This window comes from Lissotriton vulgaris, chromosome 4_1, assembly GCF_964263255.1.
Source record: "Lissotriton vulgaris chromosome 4_1, aLisVul1.2, whole genome shotgun sequence".
NCBI classification, from domain to species: Eukaryota; Metazoa; Chordata; class Amphibia; order Caudata; family Salamandridae; genus Lissotriton; species Lissotriton vulgaris.
The window spans coordinates 1,616,173,739-1,616,196,079 of record NC_141691.1 but is presented as its reverse complement, the minus strand read 5'-3'; the positions used below and the strand labels follow the sequence as shown (position 1 = coordinate 1,616,196,079).

At 48.0% G+C, this 22,341-nt stretch overlaps 1 protein-coding gene across 1 annotated transcript in view; it reads right to left on the bottom strand.

The window, feature by feature from the left end:
* Positions 1–20,537: 20,537 nt before the first annotated feature.
* TERF1 (telomeric repeat binding factor 1) overlaps positions 20,538–22,341 on the bottom strand; it is a 337,355-nt gene continuing 335,551 nt past the window's right edge. The window contains exon 11 of the mRNA XM_086965882.1: positions 20,538–21,069. Coding sequence (XP_086822008.1) covers positions 20,896–21,069 — 174 coding nt within the window. The 3' untranslated portion in view covers positions 20,538–20,895. The remainder of the gene's footprint in view (positions 21,070–22,341) is intronic.

Sequence of the window (22,341 nt, the reverse complement as noted above, 5' to 3'; positions counted from 1 at the left end):
GTGACGGTAAGGTGCCAGAAAAGCAAAGCGACCTTACTACAGAGGGGAGGTGACGGGTCGGTTCCTTTCTGTCAGGGGAGGGGATGCGTCGGTTCCTTACTGGAAGGGGAGGTGATGTGTCAATTTTCAGACACATGACCCCGGTTCCTTACTACAGTGAGCCGTCGATGAAATCTCATCGTCGACGGATGATACGTTGAAATCCAGATGCATTGGTGCAACAGCTGCGAAGCAGGAGTTGTGTCGATTTTCCAATCGCAAAGCCGAAGCAGCGTCAATTCCACAGCTGCCATGGTGCCGAGTTGAAGTGGGAGTCACCGCTTTCGGTGACACAGTGCTCGGGACTCATGCTGCGGCGAAGGTTTGGGCCTGGCAAGTGGATGGACTTGCCAGGTCGAAATGGCAGTTTAAAGCTACACAGACACTGCAGTGGCAGGTCTGAGACATTTCTGCAAGGCTACTCATGGGGGTGGCACAATCAGTGCTGCAGGCTCACTAGTAGCATTTGAAATATTGACTCTTGGCACAACTGGTGCACTTTACTAGGAACTTACTAGTAAATCAAATATGCAAATCATGGGTAACCCAATCACAAATACAATTAAGACAGAGAGCATATGTTTTTTAGCACTGGTTAGCAGGGATAGGGTGCCCAGTATCCTGAAGCCAAAAAAAAACAGGTCATAAAAAAATAGACGAAGAAGGCAAAATGTTTGGGACTAACCTTGAAAAAAGGGCCAGGTCCAACAGTATCCCACAGAAGGTGTGAGAGATATCGGTCTGGTTTATCTGGAAAATGGATATATCTAAAACTCTGGGGGTAGGTAAATCTAACTAGGCATGTCCCAGGAAAACAGGTACATGAGGCACATGCAGTGCTAAACAAGGCAATCTAAATCCCACAGGACTTGCTATTGTTGACCTCAATCTTCTACTGACAAAAATGCAGCCTATAAAGCGCTGAGTTAGTGAAGAAACCAAGAGAAATTTCCTTGAGAAACATTTCCTCGTAGCAAAGTCAATGTTGATCTGATACTGTATCTAGTCAGTCTACTCCATATGGAAAGAAGGGTGCTGGTGTGGGAATCCATTTCAATAAGACGGTTTAACATTTCTATCTCACAACAACAATTGTTGATCCCCGCTCTCGCCGTTTCCCTTTATCTCCCGTCGAGAGATATTTGCTCTCTTTTATGAGACGAGCAGGAGCTATACATCACATAAATTAAAATCACAATAATATTTCTGAGTTCAGTCAATAACGAGATTTAGGTGTAAGGTTAAGGGTTTTATTTTAATTTTAAAAGGTTTAGTAATTTCTTTTTCTTTTATTAATTAGTTCAAAATGCAAAATGTTTTACGGTTCCCACTAGAAAAGGTAGTACTGCATATTAGGACAACAGGACTTCAGAATACAGGGACTAAATCCATCTACACCGTCAGAGACTGTTGGCCCAATTCCTTGCTAGCTCACAGGGCCTCACACAAACCTCTAATCTTCCTGAGGTGGCACATGATTTTGGCATCCTCAAACATGACACTGATCCCCAAGAGAATCGTGGAAAGAGATGTTTCCCCATTTGTTGTTTACTTACGCATGCCCAAGGTAAACAAAAGGAAAGATATGAATACAGTTTTCAATGCACTTATTGAAACAATTGTAATCTTGCATAGAAACAATGAGCTGTGATTATAAAGCAGATAAAACAAAGCAGGTTAGCCAGAATTATGAACATGGTGAAAAGAATAAACCGTTCAACCCTGGCAGTCTGAGATATATATATTTATATATTCACTGAAAATGGCAAAGCTTACAGGGAAGTTCTAGTTAGGCTGACATTTCACTCGTACAAAACAAGAGAAATTCAGCAGTTCTAGTTAGCTGAGCTGTGTCACTGATGACTTCATGAGTGACGTAATATGTCTGATCATAAGCAGTGCACTGCAGGGGCGCAAGTTATAGGTAGCTTGCATCTGCTGAATTTCTCTGGTTTTGTACGAGTGAAATGTCAGCCTAACTATAACGTCCCTGTAACCTTTGTTTTTTTTCAGTGAATTTCTAAGGCTTTTTAAATTCTATTTCCTAACTATAATGTCCGTGTAACCGTTGTTTTTTTCAGTGAATGCCTAAGGATTTTAACTAGCAGCTGCATTTGCACAGTGGTGGAGAAAGGGTCTGGGCCTCCGACCAGTTCTCAGGAATCCCACTTTGTAGGACTTACAGGAGTTAACAGGAGGGTTTCTTGGCCCCCCCCAAGGTCCCTCAAGAGTAAAGTGTACTTCATGCCCATTAGTATACCATGAGCCACATTTGCAGAGTAGGAAAGGGGGTGCAGTCTCCAAAGACCTCTTAGCAATCCTGCAGCGTGGGACTTACAGGAGGGGTAGTTGGCACCCAAGGACGTCCTTGGAGGCCAATCACCCCTCCTTTTACCTCCAGTAAGTCTCACTCAGCAGGATACTTCAGACCTGGTAGGAGGCTATGCCCATTTTCTCCACCACTCTGCAAAGGGGCCTCCTGGTGCACTACTAGTAGGGGGGTGAAGTCCTCTTGGCTATAGAAAGTCCTTGGGTTCCAACTACCCCTCCTGTTACCTCCACAAAGTCCCACACAGTTGGTTTGCTGAGAAGTATTCAGTGGCCACACACTGTTTCTACACCACTATGCAAAATTGCCTTCGGGCGCTCTACTAGTTGGTGGTTGAAGTCTCCTTGACACTCGATGGTCCTTGGGGTCCAAGTAGCCATCTTATAAGCTCCAGTGACACCCACACAGCTGGATTGCTGAGAGGTCATCAGAGGCCAGGCCCCTTATTCAACTACTCTGCAAACGCATGTCCTGGCACACTACTGGTCGGGGTAAGGAGTCCACTTTAGTCCTGAGCAGTGTTCCCTCTAACGTGAGCGCGTGCGCGCTCCTCTCTTCTCCAAAGCACACACTGCTGTGTGTGGTGCGCGCACACACACACAGGATATCCCACAAGAGTGTTCGCGCCGTCACTTTTAGAAGGCGAGCAGCGCGAAAAGCAGGCATTTCCAGGATGTGAAGAGGACGGGAGCGGCAGATCAGTCTATCTCAGCTTGGGGCTGTTGGGCTAAGGGCACCTGCTGTACTCTTCCGTTACTAAAGAGCAGGTGCGGGGCAGATTGTGTGCTTTTGTTTAAGTATTCTTGTTAACTGCAGCCCCTTGACAAGCTGTGATTAACAGGAATACTTAAACAAAAGCACACAATCTGCCCAGCAGCCGCTCTTTAGTAACACAAGAATACAGCAAGTTTAAAAACACAGAGTATCATTCTTGGGAGCCAACATGAACTATTGAGGTGCCCATTAAAATGTATGCATTATTGAAAACCTGGTTCAATCACCTCCCTCTTGCAGAGATTCCAGGGGCTTGGAGAGGACTGTCTTATAACAGAAGAATCTGCGCTCATGCTATGCTGGGATTGAATCCCCATATAATTTGTTGTTTAATTGTAAACCTTACATCCAAAGAGACTGCACATTTTAGTGCTGTTTTGAAGAATGTCTGGAGTGTTTGCGACTTTGCTTATTTAATTAACTTAATGAGTAAGACTCTGCTTGGATGTTTGATAACATACTGTGAGATTTTTTTTTTTGCTATTTTAGAGCTTTAATAGAATGTGTATGTTTGTTTACATGGCTTTTAAACAAAAAAGAAAAACTTTTTTTTTTTTTTTTTTAAAAGCCCGACCAGTACGCTCCGGTAGGGGACTGAAATGCCAACCACGCCGGTTTGTTTACGCGCGGACCTTATCTCGCACCACAGAAACAAGTTTGCACTTCAGCAAATAAAATGTCAGAGCCCCAGCGCTGCCTCCCTCGGTTGTTTTGTTTCCGTGCCTGGTGTGTGCCCAGCTGTAGTCAGGGTGGAAGGGGTGGGGGAGGGATCTGCAGGAAATCCTATTGATGTCTTCCCACATGTGATTGTGCGTTTGCGTGATTTTTACCACATCTTCCACATTTGGGTGTAAAGGTTTACCTTATTAAGCTGAATTGGCTGAGTGTTACACGTGCTAGTAAACCATGAATTATATTTATCTTACAGAATATTCGCAGCTACCTAATGCCCCCAGATCAAGCTGGAAACCTTTAGCCATCAGTGCTTTGAATGCTGCAGATTTTTAAGCTCATAATTACATTATTGAGTAACCAAACTGCAAATCCAATCAATCAATCAGACTTCTGGAGAGTGCACTACTCACCAGTGAGGGTCTCAGGGCGCTGAGGGGGTGGGGGGTGCAGCTACTGCTCAAACAGTCAGGTCTTGAGAAGTCTCCTGTAGGGTCAACATGTCCTGGGTCTGTCGCAGCTGTATGGGGAGGGTGTTCCATGTTTTGGCGGCGAGGTAGGAGAAGGATTTGCCGCTGGTGGAGGTCCTGTGAATGCGTGGGAAGGTGGCGAGGGTGAAGCTGGCGTTTGGGAGTGTAGAAGGGAGTCGTTTGTTGAGGTATGTTGGTACCGTGTCGTGGAGTGCTTTGTGAATATGGGTGAGGAGCTTGAAGGTAATCCTCTTGTTGACTGTGAGCCGGTGCAGGTCTTTCAGGTGGGTGGTGATGTGGGTGTGGCGGGGAATGTCGAAGATGAGGCGTGCGGAGGCGTTCTGTATGAGTTGGAGTCTTTTCTGGCGTTTGGCCGTGGTTCCTGTGTAGAGGGCGTTGCCGTAGTCCTGTCTGCTGCTGACGAGGGCCTAGGTGACCATCCTTCTGGTTCCGGTGAGGATCCATCTGTAGATCTTGCAGAGCATGTGGAGGGTTTTGAAGCAGGAGGAGGAGACGGCGTTGACTTGCTGGGTCATTGAGAGCGATGAATCCAGGATGAACCCATGTTGCGTGTGTGTATGCGTGGTTGGTGGGTGTGGGTGCAGCTCCCAGGGCGGCTGGCCACCAAGAGTCGTCCCAGGCGGAGGGGTGGGGGGGGGCCCGAGGATGAAGACCTCTGTCTTGTTTGAGTTGAGTTTCAGGCAACTGTTCTGCATCCAGTTGGCGACGGCCTTCATTCCATCATGGAGGTTGGTTTTGGCGGTGGCAGGGTTCTTAGTGAGTGAGAGGATCAGCTGAGTGTCGTCGGTGTAAGACGATGTTAAGGCAGTGCTAGCAGACCATTTTGGTGAGTGGTGCCATGTAGATGTTGAAAAGGGTAGGTGTTAGATCGGGGGGTCTCTAGTTGGCAATGGTATTCACCTTTGTCCAAATAGGGACCCTGTTAGACATGTCTGGCTTTTTGGCGAAGTCCCTCCAAATTATTATTTATTTTGTCCCCTTTTTGCCCCTCATACCCTTGATAATTTTTTGTCTACTGACTTTTTGTAGGTGTTGACCAGGGGGATAGGTGTTCTTTCTCCCCCTCATAATCTTTTACCACAGGCCCAGAGGCCTGTTCGGACAGGAAAGTTGGCACCACCTAAAATGGTGGCCACCAACTGCCCTAACTGTCACACACAGAACTTGGCCATAGCCTAGCATAGGGCATTCTAGAACCTTCTGGTCCATTCTGGACCACTGAAGGGCAGCCTATATAAGGCGGAATGCGAGGCAGCCATTTTGTCTACCTGTGAGAGTCAGCTGGAGGACAGGCTATCCTGGCAGGTGGGAGGAGATTTGTGTAAGGGTTAAACTCTTGGACTGAGAAGCAGCCTAATACTACCAGTTCTTTATCCCTCCTGTGGGTTTCTTGTCTTGTCCCCGCTGTGGAAGATAAGGGAGATCCTGGGCGCCTGACTAACCCCTAGCTTAGGAATAGCGGGGTGTCAAAGGAGAAGGAGACTGTCGTGCTGCAGAGCGCAGTCCTCTGCCCAGTAGAAAGACTGGCGAGAGATTTTTACTGAACAAGTGCTGACCAGGATTAGGGCTAACCTTGTGGCCCCCCCCCCTTGTTCAGTCATCCACTGAATCCTGCCCCCGGTTGCTGTGCCCGACCCCCAGCTACCAAAAATCCCACAGAGAGTCATCCATTACCTGTGGTGGACAGTTTCTGGCTGTGGAGAGGAGTCCACCGTGGAAGGGGGAGAAGCGGGGTGAAGCGGAGCCGGTCTATTCCCCAAGCCAGCGCCTGATGAGCTGTGCTGGATTAGTGGCTGAGCGCTGACTTAGGAGAGCGGAGAATGAGAGAAGTTGGGCTGTTCCGCCCCTGTATTGGCGCATGGTGTGCGACGCTAATCTGAAGTAGTAGTGAGACGCTGTGAGGCCGACGAGCGGTAGTGTCCCTGGGCCGCTTCTGAGTGAGGAAGAGGGAGCGGCGTCTCTCCGCGGTGGCTGCGCAGTGAAGACGGACCTGAGGAAGTGCCCGGAGGCTCACGTGAGAGGCGGCGCCAGCGTGAGTGAGCCGCGCATGTCTGGGGAAGTAGTGTGCTAGTCCGTCCGACGCTGAGGAGGAGCGCCAGGAATCCCACAATAACTTGTGAGCTTCTTCCCTGTTTCACTCCCCTGCTCGAGCGCCACACAGTAGCTGGCGTGAGCGGGAGGGGAGATCTGCGGTAACTGCCTTTACCCGTTCGAGCGTTACATAAGGAGCTCGCTCGAGCGGGGTGGGAGCGGAGGGGCCTGAGGGGCTGAGAAGCTTTGCCAACGCTGGACTCCCTTGGCCTCCCGGGTAATTTCCCCCCACCCTCTGGTGCTGCAAGGCTTTGCCCACAAGTAAGGAGGTGATCTGAGTGGGAAGGTGGCGCTAGAGCCTGTAAACAAATCCCTTAGACATGGATTATTGTTGTTTTTTTTCTCCTCAAATGAGATGCATGAGGTGGGGAGGAGCTGAATGAACCAATCTGAAAAGGGAATGTTGAAGGGATCTGTCGCTTAGGGAAGAATATAAGACCCTCATAAGAGTTGTTGAGGTTAACATAGAACCTTAGTATTTCCCTCACCTCTCATTGGGTGTGCACTCACTTTGTGAATAAAGGTGCAGATAAGGGAGGTAGAGGTTTAAGCACTGAAGAGAAGTCAAAGTCAGTAAAGTTGAATCTGATGTAATGAAATGTACTATCGATATTGATTACTGATTCCAGTTAACAAATCTGAGAGTGTTATTACTGATTTAATGACAATGGTACTGTATTGTTGAAACTGGCTGTTTAATTGCTTAGCAGTTTAAATGATATAATTACTGATCTGAAGTGACCTGAAAAGTTCTAAGCTATTTATATCTGTGGTGACCTGAAAAGTTCTAAGCTATTTATATCTGAAGTGACCTGAAAAGTTCTAAGCTATTTATATTGTGAGAACCAAGAGTATATTATTTTTATAAAGCAATTCGTATTTTCCCACATTTTTGGTGTAGTGTTTTCTTTTTGAGTGCTATTGCGTGGAATTACTTTTGGGTGGTCTGCAACCTTTACACTGTGCCTCTGATATGCTAGTCTTGCCCTAGGCCAGGCTACCCCAATTCCAACAGACCCTTACTTCTAAGTCAGGATAAGGGGATTACACTCCCTGCTCACCCCCTTGGTAGCTGGCACGAGCAGACACTTATCTCAGAGGCCGTGTGTTAAGCATTTGTGAATATACACAGTAATACAGTGATAACACTACAGATGGACACAACACAGGTTTTTATAAAAATAAGTATTCTTTATAGACTTCACACAAGACCACTAACGACAAAAATCCACAATACTATATTTAAGTTTGCTTAAAAGATGATTAAAGTTACTTAGTTCAAGTTGATGGTAAATGCGACAAAGTTCTCAACAAAGTACCTGGATGCGTAACGCAAAGTAAACAAAAGGCTCGCAAAAGGGGAGATGCGTCGGTTCCATGACCCGGGGGAACGGTGGCGTCCTTCCTCAATGCTTGCGCAAAGTAGGGGACTTGTCGTGAGCCTTACCGGTGCGGAGGTGATGCGTAGATTCTCGGCCTGCGGGCCAGTTGCGATGCGCAAGATGGCGCCTTGATGCGATGCAATGATCCGGTTGCGATGCGAGAAGATGGCGCCCTTGATGCAGCGATGACGATGCGATGACGCCCTGGCAGCCTTGCGACGACTCTGTACTTTGGAGCCGCGACAGGCCCTGCGACACGCTTCTCTGTTGATGCAATGGCGACTCTCTCGATGGCGTCACACTTCTCCGGTGATGCGACAGCAGGCAGCTTCGATGAACACACGCTTCCAGGGAGATGCGGCGAAGCCTCGCTTCTCCGGCGATTCAACAATTTCAGCTGTGGCGGCGACACGCTTCTTCTCGATGCGTCACGCTTCCAGCTCCCAGCAGCACGCAAGTGTCTGGAGTCAGAATTCCCAGCAAGGAAATTCAGGGGGGAGCTGGAGGTTAAGTCTTTTGTCCCTGAGACTTCAGCAGGAGGCAAGCACAGTTCAAGCCCTTGGAGAATATTCTGTAGATGAAAGTCCTTTACAAAGTTCCTTCTCCTTTCCCTTGGCAATGAAGCAACCACTGCAGGCTAACCCAGCAAACAGCACACTGGCAAAGGGGCACTCCAACTCCTGCAGCTTCCTTGGATCTTCTCCTTGGCAGAAAGGTTTCTTGTTCCAGAAGTGATATAATTTCTTGGGATCAGGGTCCCAATATTTATACCCCAAAATCCTTTGTTCTCTAAAGGCAGAGAGGCCTCTGCCTAGTCCAAACCAGTTCCTGAGCGCTTTGTTTACATGACTCTTCTTCCTTTCACTGTGCAGGGCTGAGACATCACCCGCCCCAAAGGAGGTGGAGCCAGCACAGGGGAGGGAAGATACAGCTCTGGAGCACTCTGTTGACATGATTCCTCCTCTCCTTTCACAGTGCAGGGCAGAGATATCAGACATGCCACAGGGGGTGGAGCCAGCATTGTAGAGGGAAGGCCCAGCCCTATTCAGGTCCCAGGTGCAACTCCTCCCTCCCATCTAGATGCAGATCTCTCTATTCACCACCGGGCTGCCCCAGCCTGTCTCCTGGAATCCCCCAGCCCTGTCACTCACAAACCCAGACAAGGAATACACAACCTAGCAGAGGCAGGCCTGGACAGTTAGGCAAGAAAATACCTACTTTCTAAAAGTGGTATTTTCAAACACAGAATATTTAAACCAACTTTACTAAAAGATGTATTTTATTATTCTGAGTTCAGGCATACTAAATCCGAATATCTACCATGTTCCCTGAGTCAGTTAGGATTATAAGGATGTAATAATCTAACTGCCCATTCTGACCTATGGAGAACAGGTAGCCTTCAATAGTGAAAAACGAAAATGGCTGTAATTCACTATTAGGACATGCTACACACATCAGGGCATGTCCTACCTTATACTTACAATGCACCCTGCCCTTGGGCCTACCATAGGGGTGTCTAATATGAAGCAAAGGGAAGGTTTAGGACTGGCAAGTGGGTGCACTGGCCAAGTCGACATGGCAGTCACAGACTGCACACAGGCCTTGCAATGGCAGGCCTGAGACACACTTTACAAGCTGCTTCTGTGGTCGGCACAACCAGTGCTGCAAGCCCACTAGCGGCATTTGACTTACAAGCCCTGGGCACACATGGTGCACTGAACTAGGGTCTGATAAGTAAATCAAATAACTCAATCATGGAATCAATAATTAGGACATCAATTTAACATAGGGAGCATTTGCACTGTGGCACTGATTAGCAGTGCCCAAAACATATAACTAGCAAAAACATATCAAAACAGAGGAGGCAATCTGCCAAAAATGGAAGGGAGACTCACGCCAATGATGTCAGGTCTAACAGTAGGGCTGAGATATGATCCTTGGGGCACGCCGCAGATTATCTTGGTGGCATCAGAACAGAATAGGGGGAGGCAGACCCTCTGGGCTCGGTCGGTGAGGATGGAGGTGGTCCAGTCCAGGGCTGAGTATTTATGCATTGTGTAGGCATGTGGGAAGGGTGTGGTGGCAGACGGTGTCGAAGGCAGCCGAGAGGTCCAGGAGGATGAGGGCCGCGGTTTCGCCGTTGTCCAGTATGGTCCTGATGTCGTCTGGGAGGGCGGTTTCGGTGCTGTGATTGCTGCGGAGTACTGAATGGGATGGGTCCAGGATGTTGCTCTCCTCGAGGAAGTAGGTCAGTTGCCTGTTGACAATCTTTTCGATGACTTTCGCCGGAAACGGAAGCAGAGAGATGGGCCGGAAGTTCTTGAGGCCCTTTGGGTCCGCTGTGGGTTTTCTGAGTAGGGCGTTGGTCTCGGCGTGCTTCCAGCTTTCCGGGAAGGTGGCAGTCTCGAACGAACTGTTGATGATCTTCGGGAGTTGGGGTGCGATGATGCGGTTTGCTTTGTTGAAGATGTGGTGTGGACAGGGGTCGGATGGTGAGCCGGAGTGGATGGAGTTCATGGTCTTGATGGTGTCATCGTTGTCGTGGGTCCCACATTAAAAGGTGCTAAAAAAAGCCAGAACTGGTTGAAGAGGTCATATACACCAGGTCACTTGGCAACTATGGCGTGCTGGTAAAAATGTACATGCCGTGTTTTTAAACTTGTATTCTTGTTAGCCAACATGAATTATTGAGGCTCCCAGATTAACCTGAAAGTACACGCCCTGTACCACACTCAGAAACTACAATTAAGGAATTGGACAGCCGATGTTCAGACAATTTAAGATCCAAATATAAGGGTACCCAAAGGGGAAAATGTAGGTAGACTGGTTTGATTGTTAATGCCATACTGAAAACCGGACGCTATGAATTGTTGAGTGAAAATAGATCTGAATATTCCCAGAACGCATGACTGCAATTCAAAAAGTCGCTGGCTAAGCAGCATTGGGCAGTAATTGCTTCACACTATCTGATGCACTGAAGGGAGTAATTGACTTCTCCCCATTAGAGATTCACCTCTGCAAACAAAAGTTTAGAGTGATATCTGGCGCAGCACACACGCGTGGCTGGTTTCTGGCGCACACAGCCATGTTTGCAGTGCACAGAGTCCCTCCACTGCCGCACATAGAGGAACATTGGTCCAGAGGCCCTCAGGAGGGAAGGGGACTTCATCCCTCCAATAGCAGTGAGTCGAGAGGTACATTTGCCAAGTGGACTAGAAGGAGGGCGTTGCCTTTGACCAACTCTCAGCAATCCTGCTGTGTAGAGCTTACGGTTGGTACCAGAAAGTATTGTTGGCCGCTATGGACCCTCAGCAGCCAAGGGGACGTAAGCCCCATACCAGCAGCGCGCTAAGAGGCGTGTTTGTAGAGTTGTGGAAAAAGGGGGTGAGGTCTCTGGTGAGTTACCGGAGATTTCTATTTAAAAAATATATATTTTAGTAAGTGGGCTTGCGTGGCCCCCCTTCTATGGACCATTTTTGCCCCCGGGACCCCATTCCCAAGTGCAAGGCCTTTATTTTATTTTTTTAAGGGGAGGAGAGCCATCTGGCCCCCCTTCCCAGGAAGATTTCAGCCCCGGGGACCTAAACTCCCAGGGCCAGGCCATTTATTTTCGTTTGTATCTAAAGGAGGAGGGTTGAACGGCCCCACCTACTGGGCCGTTATATGCCCCTGGGGACCCCCATCCCCAGGGACCAGGCCGCTTTGCTGGGGACCGTTGGGGAGCCTCTATGCCCCGTGGTCTCTACCAGCTCCCTGCGTACTTTGACATGCATTTCTTTTGGACAGAGAGTTGCTAACATGCAGCTCTATGTCCAAAAGCAATTGTGCTCCGCTTCTAGTAACTGAGAGAATTGCTTGCTCTTGCTTATTAGAAGCGGAGCAGGTTTGCTATGGCAGCCATAGGAAACTGCAATGTCCAAGGGTGGGTACCCAGGGACATTGCGAGAGCCGGCCCTGGGGAGTGGTACTCTCCAGGGCCATATACGTCTCTAGGAGGTGGGCCGCGACCCCCCTTCTGTGTAAATTAAACCCAGGGGAGAGGGTGGTCCCTGGGGTTGCTGGGGCCACACGGCCTCGTATCCAAAGAAGTACCCCAGGGAGGTGGCACACCCCAGGGTTGTGGGGGGTAGAGCCCCCCCAACACATTAATAGTTAATTTAGCCTTGGGGAAGTGTTTGTTCCTGAGGCTGGGGTTCCACAAGGGACTCCCGTTATTAATGTATTTGAGTCCCGGGGAGGTGGTGGTCCCGGTGTGGGGGAGGGGACGGGCGTAGCCTTCCGTTTCACTATTTTATTATAACCCTGGGGATTTGGCGGTCCCCGGAGCTGCGGTGGTGGGCAGCGTGCTCTCCCCTGCATTTCTCAAAGCCCGTGGCAGGTGATGGTCCCCGGGGTAGCGAGGGCGGCCATTAGCCGTCCCCCACTTTTTAAAATACATTTTATGCCAATGCCCCCGGGACCTCACCTAATAAATCACAGGACCTCGTGCTTAGTTTTTTGACAGAAGTCGTGCACCCAGCATGACAGTTAGTGAAACTTTCGTTAAAAAAAGAGAATAATATATAATTATTTAACGATCAATGTATAATAGTTTTTAATTCAATTTTTTTTTACTTTAGACCCACACTGAGTGAGTGGAATTTTGTAAAGCTGTAATGTTAGAGATATATATATTGTTACGTTTACATCCTTAGTTATAAAAGTGAAATTCCTAAGTAATACAAAAATAATGCATGAAGCAGTAAAATTATATTTTTTGTTAATCTTAATAGTAATTTAAGTAACTGCGATACCACTGTGCACCATTAAGTTACATATTTCCGGAGTCGCAATTCCTACGAGTCAGAAAAAAGTTCTAAATCAGTATATAGACATTTTATATTGCAATACATCATGAAGAGGTTTATTAACAATACTAAAAAAAATATGCTTTTTAATCATTTGACGGTGGGGTCACGCTGGAGTCTCACGCCCCGTATGACTAATAAAAAAAAATAATTTGATTGGCGTATCACCTTTCAATCACAGGAACTTTAACTTCCACCTGTTTCTAGAAATAGGAAAGTGGCGTTCTCATTCTGATTTCTAAGTGTTAGGAAGCAGGCTGATTATTTTTTTTGGTGTGCCTATTTTGTTTGAGAAAAACTGGCTGAATTTGGAAAATCGAAATATACTGTCCCAAATGGAGTATTTCTGTTGGAGTGGGGGAACAACCCTGATTCAAACCATCAATGCACATAAGTGCTTAAAAAAATGCATATTTTGGCACTTTCATTAGAGAGGCACAGCTCTCGATACCATACCTAAACCAAAATAAAAGTCTGACTCCAGTCATGCCACTCTTCTGACTGTCAGCATCTTTCTAGAGAGGTCAGTGAGTGTCAATGCCTTATTAGCGACAAGGTGACATCAAAAAAATCCTATAGGTACTAGACTACCTCTGTTTCACGTAGCATCATCTCTAAATGTATGTAGAAGAAACTGCAGGGGTCATTTTCTGCTCATTAGACACAGTAGCCGGGTATGAAGCTGTGTGTTCAAGTGCATCCGTGAGGTCTGCCTAACTAAGAGGAGCATCTGGGAGGGAGTCAGATGGGACTTTGGCACGTTGATAGAGAACCCCAGCAAATGCAGGAGGCTCTCGGCAGCCTGGAGGTGGGAGACGACTGCTTGGGGCGAGCCCGCCTTTCAAAGTCGTCAAGATAGAGGAAGACTGAAACCCTTGGTCTCTGAAGAAGGGCTGTGGCCACCGCCATCACCTTTGTAGACACCCAAGGGGCTCTGGTGAGACCAAAGGGGAGCACCAAAAAGTGAAAGTACTTGTGATCCACAGTGAACCGCAGGTAGCGAAGATAGGCAGGCAGGATGGGAATATGGAAATAGGCATCCTGCAAGTCCAGCACTACCATTCAGTCTCCTGAGTCCAAGGCAGACAGGACTTGAGCAAGAGTGAGCATTCTGAATTTCTCCTTTTTGAGAAAGTAATTGATGGCTCTGAGGTCTAGGATAGGATAAAGGCCTCCATCCTTCTTTGGGACCAGGAAGTAGTGGGCATAACGACTGCCTACTTTGGGCCCCGGAACCCTCTCTATAGCTCCCTTTGCCAAGAGAGTTGAGACTTCCTCACGGGGCAAAGCAAGGTGATCCTCCATCAGCCGATCATACACTGGAGGCATAGATGGAGGGGTAGTCTCGAAGAGGAGGGAGTACCTCTTCGGATGATTTGCAACACCCTCCTGTCCAGTGTAATGTTTTACCATTGGCGGAGATGATGGCGTATTCTGCCACTGACTGGTCGAGAGTAATCCTCAGAGATCGGACTAGGAAGGTTCCACGACCCCGCAAAGGTTGCTGAACATGCGGGCCCTCTGGCCAGGAGAGGGTTGTCATGGCTGATAGCCCCTTCCGTAGCCACGAAAGCAGGGAAAATTGGATGATGCCCTGGGGCGGTTGTGAGGCCCAAAGACATGGTTGTGGCCTGCAAGTCGTTAAATCACTCAAGGGCAGCATTCGCCTTGTCTTCGAAGAGACAGGAGCCATCAAAGGGCATGTCCATGAGGTTAGCCTGGACATTCCCCGAAAAGCCAGAAGTTCTCAGCCAGGCATGGCGACAAACTGCCACTGTAGTGGAAATCGCTCTACCTAGCGAATCTGTCGTGTCCAAACCACATCTGATTGCGAACTTAGCTGCGTTCCTCTCATCGGATATAGCTTGGAGAGTAGAGCCCGGTTCTCCTCTGAGACTTTGGACATTACCTGCGCCCCTGTATCCCATATGGAATGAAGCAACAGTCCAGGAGGCATGCAGTGTTCACTGACCACAATGCTAGGCTGGGGGAAGAAAATAATTTATTTCCTAAGTTTTGCAGCATCTTGGATACCATGTCCGAGGGATGCGGAAGGAAATGCGCCACAAGAAGTGGAAGCTTGAACCACCAAGCTTTGGGGGATGGGGTGGGTGGAGAGGAAAAGTGGGTTGCGCGGTGTGGGCGATGATAACGGGTGATCATCCTTTTCACAGGAGCCCCTGTGTTGGGTTTGGACCATGTCCCCAGTAGGACGTCTGTCAAGGCCTCATTGAAAGGCAATAGGGGTTCTGAACTTGAGACCCAAGGCTGCAGTACCTCTGTCAAGATATTCGATATGACCGGAACTGTAGGAAGCTGCAAGTCAAGGTCCTCCTCACCCCCATGGCAAAAGATGCTCCCTCCTCCGTAGCTAGGGCAGGAGGAGAATGCATGCCGAGTGTGGGGAGGTTTCCAGACCACTGGCTTCACCCAATTCCTTTTACGAGATCTGGTTGTTGCGGGATTTCTAAGGGATCCTGCTCTCCTCACGAATCGTCTTCCTCTACTCCTAACCCTTCAGATTGAGGCAGAAAAAACGGAATGGAGCCGTACGGCTCCGGTCTCAGCGTTGGAGGACACCACAGCTCTGTATCGATGAGAATGAGGATCAGGGAGGTGCCACCGGTGGGTGCCGGACGAAGTTGCTGTGGAGGTGCAACCGGCATCGGTCCGGACCCAGGAACGGGTCCACTTAGAGGCCTGTGATGCTGGAGCTGCCAGCATGGGAACCACGGGGGCCACCCAGTCTTCTGAGTCTGCGGGCAAGAAGCGCGCCGGTAGGGTCTGGCTGGCCAAATATGGTGCACATGGCATCATAAAATTCTTTCAGTTGGGCGGGGTGGCTCCTGGCCCTGGAAAGGGAGGGAAACACAGAGCCGACGCAGGCACCCGTCTGCAGAGCGGGGCCTCGAACGCAGCAGTTCCTTCACCACGGCATGAGACAGATGGGGCGAAGTTGAAGCATGCTTCGACGACTTTTGCTTTTTGTGGTGACTCTTACCTGTTTTCTACGAAGAGGATTTAGATTCACCGGAGCGGGGCTCGGACTTTCCTCTCAACCGGGAACGAAGAGGCGACCTCCACGGGGTAGGACGGCAGGCCGTGAGAAGCTTTAGGGACAACTCCTTCAAAGCCTTCAGTGCCATGGCCCGGCAGTCGGAGCACGACTTAGAGTTGTGGTGGTGCTCCATGCATCAAAGACAGACGAAATGGGGGTACGTGACCAACATGCCATAGCAAACTGCAATTTTCATGGGGCGGGCACCTCGGGACATATCTGGAGCCAGCCCTGGGTGATGGCGGTCTCCAGGGCCATGGAGAACTCCTGAAGGGGCGGCCGCGCGGCCTCCCTACCATCTTCTATATTGCCCCGGGAAGGTGGTTGTCGTGCTGGGGTCAGAGAGTGCGCAATGGACCAGCCCCCGTCATTACTTAATTTGTGCCCCAGGGAGGAGGTAGTCCCAGGAGCTGAGTGGGGAGGGGGGCCATAGGGCCTCCCACGCATTGTTTACATTGTTTTTTATAATTAATGGTTGTGCCATGGGGAGGTGGCGGTAGGCAGGGTAGGCAAGCAGGCTTCCGCATCATTTGCTTATCTTTGCCCGGGGAAGTGGCAGTCTCCCCCTGCATCATTTGTTTATCTGTGCCCTGGGGAGGTGGCGGTCCTTGGGGAACAAGAGGCCAAGTGGGCCTCCCCGCATTTGTAAGCAAAAGTGCCCCGGAGAGGTGGTAGTCCCCGGAGCTACAGAGTGCAGAGCAGGCCCCCGCATTTTCATTGCTACAGCCCCCAGGAGGTGGCAGTCCCCGGGACTTCTCATAAACCCAAGAGAGGGGCCCCATGAGCCCACCTCCTTCATGCCCCCGCGATTTGGCCCACCTGGGGCCTTAAAAAACAAAAAAACAAAGACACGCCAACACTTCCTGGTTGAAGTGTTGGCAGCCAATCAGAGCAGTGCATTTCCCTTCATGAACTCGTCTTTGTTGGCAAAGGCTTTGCGGCTAAAGATATCACTAGATTTTGCTTACATTTCTCAAAAACTAGTGAATAGATTTACACAAAATAGGCAAAAGGCACATCCATGAACCAGCATCTACTTCCCGGACAAATTTGGTGTAAGTCTGTTCAGCAGTCCGGGCTGTAGCTGTGGCTAAAGGTTCCTATGGTAATTAGCATTACAAGTGCACCCTTATTTCATGCCCCAAATTCTCAGTCCCCTCTGAACGGAACACCCCCAAATTGTCCATAACAATAGAACCCACCTTGACACTTTTGGGAACATTTCCTGAAGATTGGTCAAACGAGTTATGGGCAAGTCAAAACATGTTTTTCCTATGGAAACTATGTCCTAACTATATTAAAATCTATCCCTACTCTGAGAGCATAGCAGGTGTACCCTCTGGCCAATCTCTTAGGTTAGTCTGAGCCCCATACCTGGGTAATTGGACCATGGGATCGGCCGGATGTGAAAGTGGCAGTCCGTCTCCACAGGATGGAAGATCAGTGTAAGCAGAGCTGCATGTCAAATACAGCAGTCGTTCCAGGACCGTTGTGGCTGAAGTGCCCCTCTGACCCATAAAGGTACAATGCACTGTTTATATAACAAAACCACTGTGTTAGCGGTACAGCTCTGATGCAATGATGTGTCTACATGTTAGACTATGTCTTTAAACGGGAAACACAAACACTAGGATACCTTGTTCTGGTCTTCGAGTATAAACAATTTAGCAAAAAAGGCTTTCTAAAAACGAACATGTGCAGCGTCTTCTCTGAAATAATATCATGCAAGCCTAAACTAACAAAATAACATCAGTAAAACAAAGCCAGCCTAAAGCATGTAAGATGTGAACAAAAAATGGAGAACCAAAGTGGGCCCAAGAAGACTTCACCACAATTAAAGAATTTATAGTAAAAATATGGTTAGAATAAGTCCCATAAAATAATGCAATCCAGCCCGAAAGAATCTCCATTCTAAAGAATGGGGTGAAAGGGGTGTTAGCAGGGAACCATAAAGAGTTCAAGTTCAAGAGGCAAGAGTGAGAGAGCATGAATTTCAAATTCGAACAATCAGTAACAGCTGACTTCCCATAAAGAGAGGTTCAACAATGCTTAAATAATCACGCAGTAGCAGGTCGGTAGGATGGCAAATCAGCATTCAGCCTTCAACATAAAACTGTTAGGGTTCAGCCTCAGTGCGGACAAGTGGAATTGGACTAAAAAATAAGCACAAGTGTCTATCTACTCTAGGAACACGCACTAATAAAAACAGTCGAAAGAAATGTTGCAGTTTACGTTGCTTCTTCTCCTCTCGTCCAATCATCTTTCAATTCTTCTTGACAACAGTCTTGTCCCATTCCTTTCCATTTCTACAAACAATGTGTTCACTAAGAATTAACTCGAAGTACAAATCAAATTTTAAACTAAGTCTACATATGAGGCCTTTTGATTCTTAGACCTCCTTTCCTATGCGTATGATCATATTCTGACCTTTTAATGAAATAAGTTGTATGTTATGCTAAACAATAGCCTATGTGAAAAAAACTCTACTCCAACAAATAATATTCAGCACCCCATTTCTTCATTATAAATCGGAAAATAAATAGGTAAGCTATCAACTGCGCCAACACCCTCGCCCCATTCAGAAAACCCTCCAACAGACACACCAACACTAGAGCCATCTGGTTCAACGACAACCTCCAGAACTCCAAACATTCTTGCAGAAAACTCGAGAAGCAATGGCGCAAGGACCAGACAGCAGACAACCACGCAGCCCTCATGAACGCCAGAAACCATCAGCTCATCAGATCCGCCAAAAGAAACTCCTTCAAGGAATGCATAGATAATGCACACAACAGCAAAGAGCTCTTCAAAATCATGAAAGAACTCGCCACCCCCAGCGCCAACTCCAATGACATCCCAACGTCACAAGAACTCTGCGACTCCCTGGCTACCTTCTTCCACCGCATGATCGCGGACATATACAACAGCTTCGATACCCAGACGCATACGGCAGGCGCCGAAACCCCAAAATCAACACCCACTGAACGCACCTACCTTCTGCACTACTGGACCAACGTCAACGATGAAGAAACCGCCAAAAATCATGAACACCATCCACTCCGGTTTACCTTCCGACCCCTGCCCCCACCCCATCTTCAACAAGGCAAGCACCATCATCGCACCCCAAATTCGAAAGATCATCAACAGCTCCTTCGAGACCTCCACCTTCCCAAAGAGCTGGAAACATGCCGAAATCAACGCCCTCCTCAAGAAACCCAAGGCGGACCCAAAGGACCTTTAGAACTTCAGACCCATCTCCCTGCTCCCATTACCGGCTAAAGTCATTGAGAAGACCGCCCACAGACAACTGGCCCTCTTCCTGGAGGAGAACCACGTCCTGGACTCCCCCCTACAATCCGGCTTCCGCAGCAACCACAGCACCAAGACCACCTCATCATCGCCACCGTTATCAGGACTATACTTGACAAGGGCGAGACCACGGCCCACATCCTCCTGGACCCCTCGGCCGCTTCCAACACCGTCTGCCACCACACCCTGCGCACACGCCTCCACGACGCAAGGATCTGAGGCAAAACCCTGGACTGAATCACCTCCTTCCTCACCAGCAGAACCCAGAGAGTCTGCCTCTCCCCGTACCATTCCGAAGCCACCAAGATCACCTGCGGTGTACCCCAAGGATCATCCCTCAGCCCAATCTTTTTTATCATCTACATGGCACCGCTTGCCAACATCGTCCGAGCACACCACCTCAACATCGTCTTGTACGCCGATGACATGCAGCTGATCCTCTCCCTCACCAAAGACCCGGCCATCGCCAAATCCAACCTCCACGTGGGAATGAAGGCTGTCCCGGAATGGATGAAGACCAGTCGCCTGAAACTGAACTCGGACAAGACGGAGGTCCTCATTCTCGGCTCCACCCCCTACGCATGGGACAACTCCTGGTGGCCGGCCGCGCTGGGAGCTGCCCCGACACCAACAAACCACGCTTGCAACCTTGGGTTTATCCTAGACTCGACACAGCAAGTGAACGCCGTCTCCTCCTCCTGCTTCAACACCCTCCGAATGCTCCGGAAAATCTACAGATGGATCCCCACCGAAACCAGGAGATCAGTCACCTAGGCACTCGTCAGCAGCAGGATGGACTACGACAAGGTCCTCTACGCAGGAACCTCTGCTACACTCCAGAAGAGACTTCAATGCATACAGAACGCCTCCACATGCCTCATCCTCGGACTCCCCCGCCACATCACCACCCACCTAGGAGACCTGCATTGGCTTCCGATCAACAAAAGGATAATTTTCAAACTCCTAACTCAAGCACACAAAGCACTCCACAACGCCGGACCAGCATACCTCAACAAACGACTGTTCCTCTACACCCCAAACCGTCAGCTTCGCTCTGCTGACCTCGCCCTCACCACCGTCCCACGCATCCGCCAAACGACCACCGGCGGCAGATCATTCTCCCACCTCACTAACAAGACGTGGAACACCCTCCCCGCCCACCTGCATCATACCCAGGACCTGCTGACCTTCAGGAGACTTCTCAAGACCTGGCTGTTCGACCAGTAGCTGCCTCCCCCACGCATCTATATATACTGCTGTTTTCCACATATAAATGTTGTGTCAGTTCAATATCAATTTGCACATTAACATTGCATGGGTCTCTAACTATATTATTTTGTGTTTTAATAAAAGCTCTCTCAAGGGCAAGGCAGAATAGGTAGGAGTGTAGAGTGGCTTTGTTAAGGGAAAGCGTTCTGCGCTCCGTCCTATCTTTTGGACTGTCTTAGTTGCTACCTGTTGGGTTAGGAAAAATGAGAATGACAAGAGGTAAGTAGACTACATAAAAATCTAATTAAATCCAAAACGAAAGATGAAAAGGTAAAATTTGCTGAAATGTGTTTTTAATTGTTCTTTGCATTAAAGATCTTTGTATAAATTACAAGTGATAATAGCATGACTTAAAATACTTCATTATGAACTATTTCATTTATTTCATGCTCTTTCTTCAATACAGTTACTTAACAAACCCTTCACAAATTGCAATTGTGGCAAAGGATAATGTTTAAGAATTAAGAAACTTCTTTAGAAACAAATTCAGCACAACAGATATATGCAAAAGGGATTCTCATGTAATTTCCCGGAAAATAAAAATGGATATAAAACATTTTTAGCAAGTACCTTTACCCCCCCAAAAAAATCCAAAATACAACATTTCATTCTAGTGAAATACTTTGTTTTAATATTATTTGTGCTTGCAGCCAGTTATGCCTTGTCTTTCCATAGTCCGCCATCTGTCTTTTAACATTACGCCAGTCCGATCACCGAAGTTATAATGAATACGAATTTGGTGCCAGTTCCCTACTCCAAATTCTTTCACACCTTTCTTCAGTAGATCGTCTTCTTGTGGCTTCCAAAACTGTAGAGAGGAAAAAGTCAGTGTTCTTTTTTACAGTAATAGCACGACATGAAAATAGAGCTCAAAAGTAGCAAAAATAACGGTACCCACATGTGGTGCACAGTTTTTGCACGATCTAGTCAGATATGTAACAACGGACGGAGATGAATAATCTATAATTAGGCAATCCTGTGCCTAGCATATTAAACACGCAAGGTGGTTACACTGGCTACCCTGAGGATGGGGAAGAATTCGATTTAATTTATTTTATTATGTTTGTCCATAGATAAATTACTACGTGTGAGATAGTGTAAAGCTTTAAACTATTCACATATTTACAGCCAATAACATCATGCACTTCGACAGTACTACCTTGCAAAGGATACGCACTCGTGGGTACAGATCCCACACATTGCAGTTTCCCCAGTTATCATCCACGCTCTCAACTTCTTGAATGGTACGACTTCACTGGCAGTAAACGGTTGGCATTACAGCACAACATCTTCATTTGCATAAGGCAGGAACTTCGGCACCCTGGGAGCAGAATACTGGCCACAGCCTGATTTGGCACCTTGAGGCTGGGAAGAACGTGAGGGCCTTTTCTTTTATACGAGTGAACCCAGGTTTGTAAGCAGTTGCCTCTAGTCACTTAGTAGTACACAGTTAATTATGGACAGTATTACCACGACTGAGCACAGCACCACCATATTCACAAGTCTCAGTGGCTGCAAGAATGCATTCCACTAAATCATCAGGAGTGAAAAAGCCCCACACCAATGACACAAGGGTACCTTTCTGCCACCTCATACACTCAATTTTTTTCCCCAACAAAACTGGAAGCAGATGGCCACAAAAAGACTCATTTCAGGTCTCAAAATCTGCTGTCATTCAGCACCCTCTATTCTTCTAGATGTCAACAAAATTCAGAAACGTTTACTACTTCCATGTTTAGCTCCAACCAGACTTTTAAAGATATGTAACGCCTGGGATTCTGTAATCCCTGTACAAATAGCAGCCTCTCATTTCTTGGCAAATCGGCGAATTGTGATGCACCCAGTCGCCGATTATAAAGAAAACATGTCAGAAAGCAACTATTAAAAGTTATTACAGTGGATTACTGGCATCACAATGTCTGGTGCCAGAGCCAGCAGTGGAGGGGAAAGGTAGGTCAGGTCACAGAGCATAATTGAACCGGCTCTAAAAGGCTACTAAAACTGAACATCGCTTTTCTTTCTTCTGTTCTATTGCAATAGTTTACAATGACAAGGAGAGAGAATACATTTATCTTTTCCA